Raw genomic sequence first — 18,608 nt, forward strand, 5'->3', positions numbered from 1 at the left:
GAGGGGTTGGAATATTGAACAATAATAGAAGTTGTGATGCTTGAGTCACACTGAGATCTTGACTGCAACAATGAAGTGTTGTGAGGTCTGTCAGGCTGGCAAAACACAAATCTGTATGGAAATTGGATTGCACAGCACTGCTTTTTTAGTAATTTTGCAATTCTCAAACAATTTTAAACTGGATTCAATTATGTCAGCCTATTTCTTCGTTCCATCTCATCCTCCGGGAAATGTGACCAAATCTGTATCATAGACGGGTAAATTTCTCATTGGGAGTGGAGGCGAGTTAAAGTTTACCCTATTATTTTAAACTAGTAATTGTGAAGTGTAATTTTGTCAGTATATTTTTATCCTACAATACCTCCAACAATATTTGTTCAAGAAAATGCCTGTTTCTGCAGCTGTACATATGCTTGACGTGTGATTTTAGAAGTGATCACATTTTTAAACTCCTTGTGGATTTTGCATCTTCAGAGACATGAGTTATGTAACCAAATAGGACCTTGTCATGTCCATTTTAATTTAACACAAAATCTAAGATGCACGATATTCTCTACAGATCACACATGACCAAAATGCACAGGAACAGCAGAGCCTGTTCAAGTTTAGAGTGCCTGTGAACGTGTTTGAAACAAGGTTTGAGCACATCACCTAAACACATGACTAAAGAAACTAACCAAAGCTAAACAACCTCTTCATCCTTCCTCCTCACACCCACTCCTTCCTACAGCATGATCAATAACAACATCCAAAACAACTAACTTTCTTCATTAGACAAACCTCTTGGACTGGGACTTATTCCCATAGCAGCCCACTTAACTCCAAACATTCATATAGCCCTATTGTTCATCAGTTTCAACCCAGCAAATAGTTCCTACGTGAACTTAAGTGTAAACCCAATTTCTACTCAATGAATAAATCAATGGAAATATGCTAGTTATAAGGCCATACTCATTACATTGAAATTGATATTGATTCATTATTGTCATGTGTGCCAAGCTTCTCCAAAGTTCTGTCCAAGGACTTGCTCGTTGGCCAAATGGATGATTATAAAGACAAAGCACAAAAGTCAACTGACATAACTCTTACCCATCCAATAGATTTAGGGAACGGTCCTCTTTGATTTTCAGGGAACGAAATGGGAGGAGCTATTAAAGATCGTTTACTTCTGTGCAGAATAGAATTGTTTCCAATCCTCATGGCCTCCTGCAGAAAGAAAAGTCACACAGAAAAAATTGTTAGAAAATATATGTATCAGAGCATTTCAAAAAGCCGCATAATCAGAAAAATTGTCACAGTTGATTAATGTTTGGATGTTTTCATTCTAAATAAAAATTTCAAGCCAAATAAACTTGAAGAAAACTGTGCAACAGAATGCAAACTACACTCTTTAATTATATACCAACTCTTCTTAATACAAGTTAACATTATACTGATTTTCAACCATATCAATAACATGATATACTTCAAAAATAGAATACACTGTGAGGTAAACAATGAAATAAATCAAAGACTCTGAGTCTTAGATTTATTTCATTGTTTACCTCACAGTGTATTCTATTTGATAGAGTTTTGATAGAGTTTTGAATAAATTAGGCCTTTCTTTTGAGGGGATGAAGTGTTAATTCAAGATTTCAGGAAGTAACAATATCTCTAAATTTATTTTGCAACCCTGGTAAACCCATTAATTACAAATATTTTTTAGTAACCAATAAAACACCATTAATTATATGATATACTGAGATGGGGAGGGTACTTGAAGTTAAACACATTTTTAAAGGCATAGAAGCTAATCTTATCTTCAATTTACAATGAGCCAGCCTGCATTGGATTTGACCTGCTATTTACATTCATCGCCTTGAGGCTGTGTTCACCTTATGCAGCTGTATGGCTCCCAACAACCTCAAGTTCTGCGTTTCACGCCATTCAATAAGTAGAATGGGTTGAAAATATTGTCCAGGCCTTGAGTTAATGTGTACAGAGATTCCCACCCCATAACTGTCACGTAACACAATTCGCAACTCTTCAATCCTTTTGTTACACATCTTCTGTCTTTTCACCTCTGCCCTTTGTCAAACCATCTACCTATCAAACCCCCCATCACCTGTGTCAACTTATTACATGCCAAGATTTGTCCTGCTCCTCCTCTCTTCCAGCTTTCTCCTAAATACCCCACTCCCCCACTTCACAATCAGTCTGAAGAAAAGTCATGACCCATAACATCACCGATCCATATTCTCCAGAGATGCTGTCTGACCCGCTGAGTAACTCCAACACTTTGTGACCTTTTTCGTAAACCAGCATCTGCAGTTCCTTATCTCTACCATAACTGTCTTAAAGGCTTTATGCTGCCCAAGACCTGTTTCACTCCTCTGAACAGTCTCTAATTATCAGGGACATTGAATAAAAAACGTTGAAATTTATTTTCTAAAACAGTTGTGAGGTGTTAGGCAGGATTGGTTCAATGTGTACATGATGGGGTAGTGGCACAATGGGGGCCAAGAATAAAGCAAAGGTTTTTCACTTTTCACCGACCAGCAGTCTTCCCACATCAGAATGGTAATTATCAGACTCAAACGCATCAAATAATGGGCATGCCGGTAGAATGATTTCCAACGTCCTTTGCAATGGTCCAAATGGACATGACATGACCTTGATGTAGAAATCAGGTTGTCCCTCGACAGTTGTATCCCTCAACAGGACCTGTCCTATCAAAATGGCTCTATTGGTGAGGTGCGACCCAGAAATGCTCATTAGTTTGATTCATTTCAGGGTAAATCAATTTTTAATCAAAAACGCTATCTTCAGCGCAATGTAATCCAATTCCTATGTAGTTGAACTCATAATCCTCAGTCTTTAGAGCCGCAGCCTACTAAAATCAACCTTGACGTAACCTAAACCATTATTGAACGAACAATAGAAAATGGGTCATTCAGCAGTTGTACATGAATGAGCCAAGTTAACAATGCAAAAGCTAAGAAAAGCAACACCATCCACAAAACTAAGGGCAGTTTTTCACCTTAAAAATGTAGTTCTCGCCCGTGCTTTTTGCTTTTGTTTAGGATTCCCTCACTGGATTCACATCCAGTTATTTATCAGTGTCAGCATTCGCTTCCTTGTAGATTTTGTTCTCTCCCTCCCCTTTGCCTTTATCAGTCATCCCACATTGTTTTTCTTTCTCAGTCTTCCTGTGCGCTCACTGTCCGACAAGCCCCTTCTTTTCAGGGGCTTTATGTGCAACCGAAGCAAGTGTCAGAATTAGATTACTGTTTGCAAAATTGTTTCATCTGTTTATGGAATCATTTTATCTCAGAATGAAATATCTTTGGATGGAAAATGAAGATGGCAAATAAAAAGAATTGCATTACAAAGGGAAAGAGAGTGGAACTCTCATGTGCATGCTGCATTTTATGCCATCAGGACATCCCAAAGCACTTCACAGACAATAAGATATGTTTGAAGCAAAGCCACTGTTGCCTTGCAGGGAGGCACACTGTACAAATTGTGCGGAGCAAAATCTTTCAAATAGCAATGAGAGAAGTGACAAGATAATCTGTTTCAGTGATGTTTGCCAAAGGGTAAATATTGGAAAGGAAGCCAAGAGAACTCCCTGCTGTTCTTCGAGAACATTAGGTCCCTTGCGTCCACCAAGGATTTGGGCTGAATGTCGCATCTGAAATCTGGTACATCTGAAAGTATGGAGCTTTCTTAACTGAGGTTACGCACTAAGCTGGAGCAAAGTTAAAGAAAGACACTCCAAAGACGTACAGGTATGTAGGTTAATTGACTGGGTAAATGTAAAAATTGTCCCTAGTGTGTGTAGGATAGTGTTAATGTGCGATGGGCCGAAGGGCCTGTTTCCGCGCTGTATCTCTAAATCTAAATCTAAAGCTTTTGCCTATTTGTCACATTTTCCGCATCATCGGGTATATGAATCTATGTATAGAAAATTAATTATTTAGTTTATTGGCTCACATCAAATGGCATTATATCCTTTTGAAAGTTCTTATTTCCTGGTCTCATACCTTGATACTATTAACAAATTTAGTAACAATGCAAGATACTTCCCATCCTTTATGTATGATTAAGAAAAATGTAGAACACATAATATTTGCTGAAATCGCACAGATCCCTTGAGGAATACAGAGGAAGCAAGAAAGAATAGGGAATCAGAAGGACTAGAAAGGGCCATGAAATGCCTTTGATGAATATGATTAAAGGAGAATCCCAAGACATTTTTATATATATACATTAAAAACAAAAGAACATAAAAGAGAATGTATGCCTGGGATCAGAGGAAGAGGGTAAAGTACTAAATGAGTACTTCACATTAGTATTGATGAAGGGGAAGGACATAGCAGATAATGGGGCCAAGGAGGAAATGTTGATATTCTAGACCATATTGACAGCAAGTAACGAGGAAGTATTGGGTTTCTGAAGGTGGATAATTCTCCTGAGCCCAATGGCAGAATCCAAGGTTATTGAGAGAGGCAAGAGACCTTGCAGAGATCTTTGTATCCTCTTTAACCACAGGCGAGATCTCAGAGGTATAGGAGAATATTCAATGTTGTTCCTCTAGTTAAAACGGGCAACAAGGATAATGCAGCAAATTGTAAATCTTAAATGTAATCTCAAATTATAAATTTTATGTGAGGGGAGGGGGGGGGGGGGGGGGGAGTTGGGGGAAACTTTTTCTAATCTCTTACCTCGACAGAGATGCGATTCTATCCCGTATCGTATCTCCGTCCGCAATGCGGCCTGACATCGAGGAGCTGGCGGCCTCCGCTGGAGACCAATATCGAGAGCTCTACTGCGGGTGCTTGCGGACTTTTACATCACGGAGCCCGCGATCCCTTTGCCAGGGATCAACCTCTGAGCTCTACCGCGGGAGTCTGCTGGACTTTAACATCACGGAGCCCACGGTCTCCGGTCATAGACTGGCTTTGGGAACTCCAAGCCGCAGGAGTTTCGATCGCCCCGACGCGGGAGTTTAGACCGCCCCGACACGGGAGATTTGACCGACGGCTGAAGCAACTTTGATCTGCCACAGAGGGTAGTTGAGGCCAGTTCATTGGCTATATTTAAGAGGGAGTTAGATGTGGCCCTTGTGGCTAAAGGGATCAGGGGGTATGGAGAGAAGGCAGGTACGGGATACTGAGTTGGATGATCAGCCATGGTCACATTGAATGGCGGTGCAGGCTCGAAGGGCCGAATGGCCTACTCCCGCACCTATTTTCTATGATTCTATGATCGCCCCAACTGCGGATGTTCGACTGCCCCGACTGCGGGAGAATAAAAGAGGAAGGAGATTGGACTTTATTGCCTTCCATCACAGTGAGGAACGTGGGGAATCCGCTGTGGTGGATGTTTATGTTAACTTTTATGTAGTTGTGTGTCTTGTTGCTTTTTTTAAAGTATGGCTGTATAGTAATTTGAATTTCATTGTACCTTCATTGGTACATGTGACAATAAACTGACCTTGGAACCTTGAAAATTCTTTGTTTTTGCATTCACAGTACACAACAGAGCTGCCTCAAGGCACTGACAAAGTTACAAAGTACCTTTGAATATTGTTGGTCCCTTCTTCGTCTCCCCCACCACCACCACAGGTCCCTCTTGTTCTCGGTGCCCCCCCACCTCCCCTCACTCGGTTTGTTCTTGGCGGGCCCACCTCGCTGGGTCCCCTTTGTTCTTCATAGATACAAGTAGACAATGGGACAAGTAGTGATCCTTGGGGCACACCATAGTGTTTAAGTTGGCATCATAGCCACACAGGCATCACGGTCTGGAGGGCCTGTTCCTGTGCTGTACTGTTCGATGTTCTGTTAGCTTTACATTATTAGTCATTGCCTTCTGGGCAGGACTGTACATTTAATCCAACAGCTTTTGCTCGATCCATTTTCCGTTCATTTAGCCAAATTGCCAGATGGGAAAAGATTGCCTGTTCATAAATTACCAACAAACTTAGGTAGATCGAGGAACAGATTAGACAAAAGAAACTCTTGGCGAAGATTTATGGAGTCCTTTGGGTAACGGTTGTAAATGGAACTGGTAAACTGGAAGAAAAAAAAAGGGTCTTTTGACACATATTTCCATGCTATACCAATCCCATTTAATGTTCATAGTGATATAAATTGCTTATTTCTGCACAAATGACAAATATACTGAGTAATCCCAGCACTTTATATTGTATCAGATCTCTAACTTCTGAAATATTTTGCATAAAGATTTTGGCTGATGGACACCTTTCCAATTATGGCTTCTTTCTGCACAAATTGGAAAGGTGTCCATCAGCCAAAATCTTTATGCAAAATATTTCAGAAGTTAGAGATCTGATACAATATAAAGTGCTGGGAGACCCTTTTTTTTTCTCCATCTGACCCTCTGTCCTTCTATTCTTAGGAGAAAGCCCTCAACTTGAAATATTAACTGTTTCCCTCTCTTTATGATATTTTCTAGATTTTTGGGTTTCCTGAGAGTTTCTAGATATATTTATATTTTAGGTTTTATTATTTACTATTATTGAAACGCTTTGTTTACCATGCTTCCCAGACCTATCAAATTTAACTATATTTCAATACAATCAAGTCAAACTCAAGTACAATTTGTACAGCAGAGCGGGGGATCTAAAGGGTATAGTTCTCAGCATTGTAGCGCACCAGTTCCATAGATAACGTCCAATGTCCGTAATGGAGAAAGATGAATACCCTGGCTCATGGAAGGACCATTCAATGGACGGACAGTACCCTGGCCTATGGAAGGACCATTCAAAAGCTTGATAGCAGAGTGGAAGAAGCTGTTCATGAAGGGAGGAACTACAAATGCTGGTTTAAATCAAAGATGAACACAAAAGGCTGGAGTAACTCAGCGGTCAGGCAGTATCTCAGGAGAAAAGGAATAGGTGACGATTCGGGTCAAGACCCTTCCTCAGACAGGACAGAGTCTGAGAAAGGGTCTCGACCCGAAACATCACCTATTCCTTTTCTCCCAAGATACTGCCTGACCTTATGAGTTACTCCAGCCTTTAGGCCTTTCTTTGGAAGAAGCTGTTCCTGAGTCTGGTAAGTGCGCACTTTCAAGATGCTGTGTCTTTTGCCTGACATGAACTTGGGGAAGGAGGAATGACCATGGTGGGATGTCTGTGATTATGTTAGCTGTTTATCCAGATGATCAATAATGAAGTGTCGAAGGCACGTTTTGAGTTGCCTCTTCAATGTATGCATTCGGTCAGTGCCAACTGAGTGGCAAGTGGGGGCAGATGACGAGCAGAAAGATTTTCTTGCGAAGAACTAAAGTTAAGGAAGGACATTTCTAATTCAGTTAAGGAAGACATTTGAGGTGATATAAATTTAACCTAATTCATCCAATAGAAAACCAATGAGATAAGGTAAAACACTTAGTCTGGCATCCTTGATGATTTAAATCTTTTAGAAAGGTTAGATTTATAATTGTTACTGCTGTTTACTTTGCATCACATCTAAACAATGTATTAACTTGTCCCTCCTTGGGATCGAAAGACACAAAATGTTGGAGTAACTCAGCAGGTCAAGCAGCATCTCTGGAGACAATGGATAGGTTATGTTCCGGGTTGGAACGGTGTGTAGGAAAATAACTGCAGATGCTGGGACAAATCAAAGGTATCACAAAATGCTGGAGTAACTCAGCGGGTCAGGCAACATCTTACGAGAGAAGGAATGGGTGACGTTTCGGGTCGAGGCCCTTCTTCAGACTGATTGTAAGGGACCCTTCAGTTGGAACCCTTCTTCAGATGGATTGTAAGGGACAGGGGTTAGGGTTATACAATAGACAATAGGTGCAGGAGTAGGCCATTCGGCCCTTTGAGCCAGCACCACCATTCAATGTGATCATGGCTGATCATTCTCAATCAGTACCCCGTTCCTGCCTTCTCCCCATACCCCCTGACTCCGCTATCCTTAAGAGCTCTATCTAGTTCTCTCTTGAATGCATTCAGAGAATTGGCCTCCACTGCCTTCTGAGGTTAAGGTTAGAGATCTACTGTCTTAGACACTCTTCTCCCTGTGTTCGTCTAGTTGGAAAACTCCAGCAACTTTCTTCCTCAATCACTCTTAAAACAGAACTGAAGACTTGACCTGCCTTTTTAAAGGGCCATACTTGTTTCTTGCAGGCATCCCTTTCTCCTGGTCATGTTAAAGTTAATGGCAGTTAGAAGTGAGCAGTAGGTTGGCTGGTATTCTGCTGGGATAATTTAATTACACGGCTACCAGCTTCCATCAATTGTGATGAAGCAGAGCAAGTCACAGCAGAAATGAAGATTGGAATTGAGTTTGACTGCAATTGAACCAGCTGATTTCCTGTTTTCTAGGAATGACAGGGACAGAATAAACTCATATATATATATATATCTCTATATGCCTAGGAGTCTTTAAAGAAAAGGATTTTTTAAGACAACTCTCACAGCTTCTGGTGTCCTGAGGGAATAATAACCAATGAGATGCATTTTGAACTGTAGCCACTGTTCTAAGCATGAAAATATTACTTCCATGTGTAGGAAGGAACTGCAGATGTTAGTTTAAAATGAAGATAGACACAAAATGCTGGAGTAACTCAGTCAGGCAGGCAGCATCTCTGGAGTGAAGGAATGGGTGATGGTTCGGTTCGAGACCCTTTTTCAAGTCTGAAGCATACAGCACAGAAACAGGCCCTTCGGCCCACCGAGTGATCCCCACGCATTAACACGCCAGGGACAATTTTACATTTATTCCAAGCCAATTAGCCTACAAACCTGCACGTCTTTGGAGTGTGGGAGGAAACCAAAGATCTCGGAGAAAACCCATGCAGGTCACGGGGAGAATGGACAAACTCCTTACAGACAGCACCGGTAGTCAGGATTGAACCGGGGTCCCTAGGGCTGCAAGGCAGCCACTCTACCGCTGCGCCACCGTGTTTTCCTCCCAGATCCCAAAGACATGCAAGTTTGTAGGTTAATCGGCCTCTGTAAATCGCCCTTAATATGGAGGGTAAAGATGCATGGTGGGATAACAAAGAACTTGTGTGACAAGGTGATGGTCTGCATGGACTCAGTGGGCGAAAGGGCCCATTTCCATGCTGTGTCTCCAAGCTAAAACTAAACTCAAGACATATTGTCTAGTGTACTGAATATAATTCATCATTCTTCTTTAAATTAGGGCCATTGGGTCTTTTACACAATCATTTAAGAGAGCAAATGGGGGTTTTTTTCTGGTTGTGTTCAAGAATGTTGTAAGTACACAAACTTCTAACTCAGAGGCAGGACTGCTGCTAACTGAACCCCAGCTATAAGGGGCAATTAAATGTTGAGCTGGTTTTAAAGATTAAAACTCATTCAAATTTTCAAGTGCTTCTTGGATTTCTCCACAGTCGGATTTTCAACCTAGGGCGGCCATTTTCCGTGTGTTCAAACACGATTATTTCTTAGCCCAGTTTGCGCTGCTGATGTGTGCTAATCCAATGAGACAGGAGGTGCTTAGTGTCAAAAATCATAATTTGTTTAGTCACTGGTATTAAAGCTGTACTCTACTCTAATTTCATGTTATTGGCTGAAGAATTGCAAATACTGTCATTTAATAAATAGAGCAAATCGCGCAGTGACATTTTTGTTGTTGATTCACCAAGGCACACGTCTGAGGCTTTGGTCCAAGTGCTGTCATCCTCTTGAATTTCTATTACAAAGTCTTTGCAAAAAAACAGCTGAAGCATTTAAAATCTGCAGAAAGATCTCCTTCATCTGTTATGATCAAGTATGTATTTTCTTGTTAATCTGCACATACTTAAAAAAATCAACAATATGCATAACTTGAATCATATGTGACGTACTTATATTATCTTGGAGAGTTTTGAGCTTCATGTTTGCCTGAAGCTTTCATTAGTATTCTTAAGGACAGAATTATTTAGTAAGGGGATAATTAGATAATATTCTTTGTATACAACATGGGTTCAAGAAGCAGCAATTGAAATTATTGCAGCAGCTTTAATTAAGATTTTTATTTTAAAACTGCTCTCTTTTCAACTGCTACGTCCCATCGCAAATGCAACTAATTACCTTTATTAAAAATCCACCTCAGATCTACTGCAATTCCTCCAGTGAATTCAACCTTTGCAGTTAATATCCCTTACTACTTGGCAGTAATAATATACAACTGAGCAGGATGTGTCAATTGTAGAGGCTTCTCAAAGTTATTTGAAACAAACCAGTTTGAAATTAAAAGTACTAGCATATTTATGAAATTTTCTGATAGCTGTTTAATCTCTAGTTAGAGCCAATTATTTGACTGGTAGACAACAAATATAATTCTACAACATTGGTTTTACTTTAGAGTTTAGCGATACAGCATGGAAACAGGCCCTTCGGCCCACCAAGTCCATGCCTGTCCTCACTCGCCTGTTCACCCTAATTCTATGTTATCCACTTTCCCAACCACAACCGACACATTAGAGGCAATGTTACAAATCACCTACAATCCCGCAGGTGTTTGGAATGTTGGTGGAAACCGGAGAACCCAGAGGAAATCCACTCGGACCAGGATGAACGTCCAAACTCCACACAGACAGCAGCCGAGGTCAGTATCAATTCTGGATATCTGGTGCTCTGAGACAGCAGCTCTACCAGTGGCACCACTGTACCACCTAGTCTGAAATCACAGAGGCCAGACCAGAAAAGCTTGCTGGTGAAACAGACAGGCTAACAATTTCACAGTCACTTTTAATTATTAACTGCGTTCCTCACCCTCTATGGTAAACTATGAATCATGACTCTGGATACACAGTCCAGGGTTCTAATGACAAAGATCACCTCTGCGTAATATGTTTGGAATGAATGGATGGATGCATAGAACTAAACAGAGAACTTAAATCAAACATTAAAACCTGTAGCTTCTCATGGTAGATAAAACACAGATTTAAAGTTGTCATTATTATTGTGCAAATGTTGTTGTCGTTACGTGTCACATTTTGAATGTAACTTGAAGGACACAGCATACAGATCAATCGATCCGTAGTCAAGCCATTTATTTCTAAGGAATCCGAAAAAATAAGAGTTTAATGGTTATTCTGCAAGAAAACTTTCCTTAGCAGAGTCTTGTTAGTTAAAGATATAAATAGATAGGGTGAATGCACAGTCTTTTACGCAGAGTAGGGGAAAGATTTGATAGGAACCTAAGCAGCAACTTTTTCCACACAGAGGCAAGTGGGTACATGGAACGAGCTGCCAGAGGGTGCAGTTAAGGTTGGTATTGTAACAGCATTTAAAAGATATTTAGGCAGGTACTTGGATAGAAAAGATTTAGAGGGATATGGGGCCAAATGCAGGAATGTGGGACTAGCATAGGTGGGGCATCTTGATCAACATTGGCAAGTTGGGCCGAGGGGCCTGTTTCTGTGCTGTATGACTATGACACTAAATCAGTTTCTGCTTCAGTGCCAGAGACCCGTGTTCGATCCTGACCCCGGCGGCTGTCTGCACGCAGATTGTACGTTCTCCCGAGCCCGCCTAGGTTTCCTCCGGGTGCTCTGGTTCCCTCCCACATCCCAAAGACGTGGAGGTCCGTAAGTTAGTTGGCTTCTGTAAATTGTTACTGGGGTGTTGGGTGCGAAAGTGAGATAACATAGAATTAGCATACGGGTGATCGATGGACTCAGTGGGCTGAAGGACCTGTTTCCATGCTGAATCTCTAAACTAAACACTTTGGATTTAAAGTCATAGAGCCGTACAGCCGTCAGAGTCATACACTCCCCGTGATTGAGGCAGGACTCAACAGCAGAAACTCTGCAACCACTTGCTTTTACACAGTGCCTTTATCAGAGAAAAACATATCAAAGTGTTGCTTGCAAAATCATTTATTGTATAGAAAGGTTCCAATTTCAGAGCAATTTATTGCATTGAGGTGGAGTGTGGCCAGCTGCCAGGAAAGTGCTGAGTGAACGTCATTCCTCCCCCTTGGCGAACATCTCACTTTCGGTTCTGGCACAATGCCTTTGCGAAGAGTGATTTACAAAGTCATTTCTAAATTTGAACTGATCCAAATAAGGACCATTTAGCACTGTATCTAAACTCAGCACAAGAGATCTCACAATAAAGGTCACCCAGTTAAGTGCGAGACGAGGAATTCATCTCGGGGAAATCTTTGGAATTCTCTTCAGTAGCAGTTGCTGAGTCACTAAACACCCACAAGGCTGACAAAGGTTTTGAGACTCGATGGGAATTTAGGGTCATAAGATCATAAGAGGTAGGAGTAGAATTAGGCCATTCGACCCATCAAGTCTACTCTGCCATTTAATCATGGCTGATCTATCTTTCCATCCTAACACCATTCTCCTGCCTTCTCCCCATAACCCCTGACACCTGTACTAATCAAGAATCTATCTATCTCTGCCTTAAATACACTGACTTGGCCTCCACAGCCTTCTGGCAAATAATTCTACAAATTTATCACCCTCTGACTAAAGAAATTTCCCCTCATCTCCTTCCTAACAGAGCGTCCTTTAATTCTAAGTATGACCTCTAGTCCTGGACTCTCCCACTAGTGGAAACATCCTCTCCACATCCACTCTATGCAAGCCAAGGTTAATGGGATCAGGCCAGCAACAGAGCAGCCAGAATCTACTTCAGTTTAGTTTATTGTCACATGTACCGAGGTAAAGTGAAAAGTTTTTGTTGCATGCTATCTAGTCAGCAGAAAGACAATACATGATTACAATCGAGCCATTTACAGTGTATAGATACATGATAAGGGAATAACGTTTGAATGACAGAGTAGACTTGTTGGGATGCATGGCCCATTGCTGCTCTTATTGTTTATGCTCTATCTACCCTTTCACATACAGTACTTATCACAAAAGTGATACCCCTCACATCCGGAATCTTGGAATCATCTTTGATCAAACCCTCTCCTTCGACAAACACATCAAACACATCACAAAGACAGCCTTCTTCCACCTCAAAAACATTGCCCGTCTCCGTCCATCCCTCTCCTCCACAGCTGCAGAAACCCTCATCCACGCCTTCATCACCTCCCGTCTGGACTACTGCAACAGCCTCCTCTATGGCTCACCCTCAAAATCATCAGTAAACTTCAATACATTCAAAACTCCGCTGCCCGTCTACTCACCCACTCCCCGATCCGTGACCATATCACCCCCGTCCTTTACAAACTCCACTGGCTCCCCATCCCCCAGAGAATCCAGTACAAAATCCTCCTCATGACCTACAAAGCCCTCCATAACCTGGCCCCATCCTACCTGACTGACCTCCTCCACAGGCACACTCCCACCTGCACCCTCCGCTCTGCTGCTGCCAATCTCCTGTCCCTCCCCATCCGGACCAAACTCAGATCCTGGGGGGACAGGGCTTTCTCCATCGCTGCTCCCACCCTCTGGAACTCACTACCCCAAACCGTCAGAGACTCCTCCTCACTCACCACATTCAAAACATCACTGAAGTCTCACCTGTTCAGCACTGCCTTCAACCACTGAAGGTAACCTCACCTTCTGTCTCCTTTTTCTGTTCGTTGACTTATTTATCTATTTATTCAATTCTCTATGTTCTAGAAATCCCTGTAAAGCGTCTTTGAGTGTTTGAAAAGCGCTATATAAATGTAATGCATTATTATTATTATTATAACAGTTGATAAAGTATTTGAAAATTGGTGATCAGAATCAAAATTTAATTTTAATTCACTGACCTTGGGCTCACAGCCAAGGGACCAAATTTACTGGAAGTATTGTTTTGGTTTGTGAAAAAAGTGGTGAACACTGCCCAGTCCATCATTGGTACTGTCCTCCCCACCACCAAAGGGATCTATAGTTTAGTTTAGTTTAGCTTAGTTTATTGTCACGTGTACCGAGGTACAGTGAAAAGCTTTTGCTGTGCGCTAACTGGTCAGCGGAAATACTATACACGATAACTATCGAGCCGTCCATAGTGTACAGATACATAATAAAGGGAATCAGGTTTGGTGCAAGATAAAGTAAAGTAAAATTCCTCTTAAAGATAGCCCGGGGGCCTCCAATTAGGTTGATAGTAGCGCAGGACCACTCTCTAGTTGTTGATAAGATGATTCAGTTGACTGATAACAGTGGGGAAGAAACTATCCCTGAATCTGGAGGTATGCGTTTTCACACTTCTGCACCTCTTGCCTGACGGAAGAGAGAAGACTGAGGTGAAACTCAGACTTTCTTATGCTGGTGGCCTTGCCGAGGCAACCTTAAGTGTAATGGAAGGGAGGTTGGTTGGTGTGATGGTGTGGGCTGCATCCACAAATCTCTGCACTTTCTTGCGGTCTTGGATGGAGCTGTTCCCAAACCCTGCTGTGATTCCTCCCGATAAAATGCCTTTTATCATCACCAGTAGAAATTGTTGGGACATGCCGAACTTCCTAAGCCTTCTACTAAGGAAGTAGCGACTCCGATGTGCTTTCCTGGCCATGGGTTTGATATGAGTGGTCCAGGGCAAGTTGCTGGTGATATTTACACCTAGGAATTTAAAGATTTCAACCATCTGAAGGAGGCGCTGCCTCAAAACAGTAGCCAGCATCATCAAGGACAAGCACCACCCTGGCCACACACTCATTCCACTCCGACCATGGGAAGAAGGCATAGGAATTTGAAAACTGTAATGTCCAGGTTCAGGGCAGCTTCTTCCCAACAACCATCAGGCTTTGAACACCACAAGCACCAACTAAACTCCGAACTGCTTTGATTGCACTAGGGAGTTGGGGCTTTGATTTTGTCTTTGTTTTTATACATTGAACTTCTTTTTGCTGTTTCTTATGGTGTCTACCGAGTACTATGTTCACATATCAGTTATGCTGCTGCAAGTAAGAATTTCATTGTTCTGTTTCGGGACAAATGACAAATAAACACTCGGCTCTTGAATTGACTTAGATACACTACGAGAGAAAATATCGGCAAAAAAGCACAAGAAAAACACCACCAGATTTGATTGATCGGAAGGGACGTGTCTTGGATTTCTAGACATAATGTGTATTTTCTACTGACAACAATGAACAATTGAAAACATTATCTGCCACACTGAAATACGTAGTGCTGATGATAGTCTTTGTAGGTAGATACAAAAAGCTGGAGTAACTCAGCGGGTCAGGCAGCATCTCAGGAGAGAAGGAATGGGTGATGTTTCGGGTCAAGACCCTTCTTCAGACTGATGTCAGGGGAGGGGGCGGACAAAGATAGGATGTAGTAGGATACAGGAAGACAGTGGGAGAACTGGGAAGGGGGAGGGGAGAGAGAGGGACAGAGGAACAATCTGAAGTTTTTGTAAAGTTAAAGTTACCATTGTCACCTGTGACACTGTTCACTCTGGGAAAGGATAACATTCGCTGTGCATTTCACAGACAACACATCATAGATTATTCTCAGACTTGTCAATGGAGATTTTCTTTAATCTATCTTCTTTTCCAACTGAGTACTCTCATTCTAAACATTCTCTCTGGCATCTGTGCATGGGGAAGCTGAAAATATTCAACCAATCAGCCTACTTTATCTGCTCTAAGAACTGTGGACAACAAATATAAAACAGGCAAGCATACCTACAGAAATGAAAGAAGGATCATGGAAAATAAACGTATGAATAAAGTTAATGGAAAAACATTTCTAACCCTCCAGTCTTTTTTTATGGAAGGAATGGGATCTCTATTTTTTAAATAAAACTACAAAGTCTTGAGAAGCTGTTCTGGAGTTATTGTGACATATAATGTATTTCAATTGTTCATTGTTGTCAGTCACAAATACACATTCTATCAGGAAATCCAATGAGTCTGAAGAAGGGTCTCGACCCAAAACATCACCCATTGCTTCTATCCAGAGATGCAGTCTGTCCCGCTGAGTTACTCCAGCATTTTGTGCCTATCTGGAGTTATTAGCATTTATTACACTACTCATTTACTCTTGAATGCATTAGCCCAATTTTGTCAACAATGAACAAGTGGATAAGCACAGTAGGTTCACACATACACTGTCATTTCATTGTAGCGTCTATCACCACGGACTGCAGCAACATCCCTTGGGAAGGTCCATGGTATCTGGGACAACATGTTTAACTGCCTGCCAACGTGTAGAGTCCTGAAGTGAACTGCCAGATCTCTTCTATCATAAGACAGCGCACACTTAACACCTCTCAATTCTTTCCCTGTGCAAATATGTAGGCCATAAGCTTTTGTTTTATGAGAGTATATCATTTGGCATTTGGTACAATTGAAGTGTTTTCCCTCAGGAACTGAAATTATTAAATGTTCAAAATAAACATGGTACGAAAAAAGTAATGTGAGAGAAAAATAAAACTTTAGTCTGAGTAACTTGGCCTCTGCTGTACAGGGCAGGTTTATTTTGGTAAAGCTTACACTGAAATTTCCTACTTGTGATCGTGTGTGTGAGTGATTGTGTGTGTGTGTGTGTGTGTGTGTGTGTGTGTGTGTGTGTGTGTGAGAGTCTGTGTGTGTGTGTGTGTGTGTGTGTGTGTGTGTGTGTGTGTGTGTGTGTGTGTGTGTGTGTGTGAGTGATTGTGTGTGTGGTGTGTGTGTGTGAGATTGTGTGTGTGTGAAATTGTGTGTGTGAGATTGTATGTGTGAAATTGTGTGTGAGATTGTGTGTGTTTGTGTTTGTGTGTGTGTGAGATTGTGTGTGAGATTGTGTGTGTGTGTGTGTGTGAGATTGTGTGTGTGAGATCGTGTGTGTGTGAGATTGTGTGTGTGTGTGTGTGTGTGTGAGATTATGTGTGTAATTGTATGTACGGTGGTATCAATGTATGCGTGTATATATGTGTGTACGTCCACCATTTTGAAAGCTTCTTATTAACTCCTTACAGCAATGAGGCAGTTTCATGGGTGACAGCTCGGAGGCAGAACCTGACTATTCTTATTCATTCCAATTTAATTCATTTAAGATGAAGGACAAACAACCATAAGCAGCAATAACCATAAGCAAGCAGCATGAAGCAAATTAGGCTGGGGGGGGGGGGGGAAGAGATCTCTGAGCTCCAACCCTGGGTTTGCACAAGTAGAGCTGAGAAAGATTTAAGAAATGCCAGGGGAAGGTGGGGAAGAGGATGCGATTAGAATCCATAATCCAAAAGGGGAAGATGGAATTTAAATAATTAAGTTTACGGAGTGAGAGGAAGAAGAAACGGTAGTGGGTGGTACTTGGTATGAGTGCAAATTGTCCATAGTGTGTGTAGGATAGTATTCATGTGCGGGGATCTCTGGTCAGCGCGGACTCGGTGGGCCAAAGGGCCTGTTCCCCTCGCTGTATCTCTAAAGTAAACTACATCTTGCACTCCCCAATGTTCCCTCCCACAACATAAAGCTGACCACCACTGTCCAAATGAAGGGCAACAAAAGAAAACAGCAGGTGATTGATATTTAGGTAAAGTTGTAAAGCAAGTGATTGCTGACTTGATATCCAAAGTACATATGCCCTGACACACACAACAATATTCTTTGTTTAACTAATGCTACACATTTTAAGCTCTTGCTTAAAGTTTCAATGATAATGTTTAAGAACTACAGAAGAGAAACTATATAACAATTAGATACAATTAGTTATGTATTTCCCGACTTACCAGATTTGTTAACAATGTATCCTCTTTCAAATAATATCACATTTATTTTATGTGACACTGGATAAGAGTTTAAAAGATTTAAATTAGATTTACAAAGGATTCTCTTTCGATTATTTAAGTTTCTGCATTAAGGATTAAGTAGCAGGGAGGAAAATGGCTGAGTGCTAGATTCTTAACAGGCATAGTAACCCGATTTATAATCTTAACAATAATTTATGTTACAAGACCTCAGTTAGTTAGTTAAAACCTTGCCTTTTCACCTCAGAAAATTAGATTTAGATTTAGCACAAACTAATGGGTGAGTCTTATAAAGAAGCATTTTAAGGTGTTTGATGAATTGAAACAAGTTTATTCAACCTTCAATTACTCATCGTTGCGAGACCTGCATAATGATGTGAGCTTTCTCCATTCAAAATAACACATTGGGGAAAAAATGCCGTACAGCATCAGGAGGTATTCTGAGAGCGAGGATGAGGAAGTACTCCGCACTATTTCTGGTGTTAAGCTTGGACTGTAGGTCTCCTTATTGCTGATTGCAAAATTCAAAGAAACGTTGATAACTTCTGTTATGGGAATCATCGATTGAGCTGAAGAGAGAGTGCAGAGTAAATTCACCATGATGTTGCCTGGATGGGAGAACCTTGTGGCGAGAGATTGGACGAGATGGATTTATTTTCCCCCCTAGGGAAACGGAGGCCAGAAGGTGATACGATAAAAGTATATAAAAATTATGAGAGGCATCGATAAGGTAGGTTGTCAACATTTTTTCCCCATGGTAGTGGAATCAAAAGTGAGACTGGCTTAAAGTGAGAGGAAGGAGTTTTGTAGATTTGCTCTGGGGTAAGTTTATTTTTACACACACACACAGCAAACTGCAAGAGGTGGTAGTGGAAGCAGACACAGTTACTATCTTTAAGTGGCTTTTAGACAAACAACGTGAATTGGCAGACATGGATGCCTACAGTCCCTTTGGATCCTTGTGCAGGAAGGAACCGCAGATGTTGGTTTAAACTGAAGATAG

General features: G+C 41.3%; 1 protein-coding gene across 1 annotated transcript in view; it reads right to left on the minus strand.

The window, feature by feature from the left end:
- Positions 1–18,608, minus strand: part of cdh13 (cadherin 13, H-cadherin (heart)) — a 944,123-nt gene that overhangs the window by 579,050 nt on the left and 346,465 nt on the right. The window contains exon 4 of the mRNA XM_078400759.1: positions 1,090–1,206. Coding sequence (XP_078256885.1) covers positions 1,090–1,206 — 117 coding nt within the window. The remainder of the gene's footprint in view (positions 1–1,089; positions 1,207–18,608) is intronic.

The sequence above is a fragment of the Rhinoraja longicauda genome, chromosome 6 (assembly GCF_053455715.1).
Source record: "Rhinoraja longicauda isolate Sanriku21f chromosome 6, sRhiLon1.1, whole genome shotgun sequence".
In the NCBI taxonomy this organism is placed as follows: Eukaryota; Metazoa; Chordata; class Chondrichthyes; order Rajiformes; family Arhynchobatidae; genus Rhinoraja; species Rhinoraja longicauda.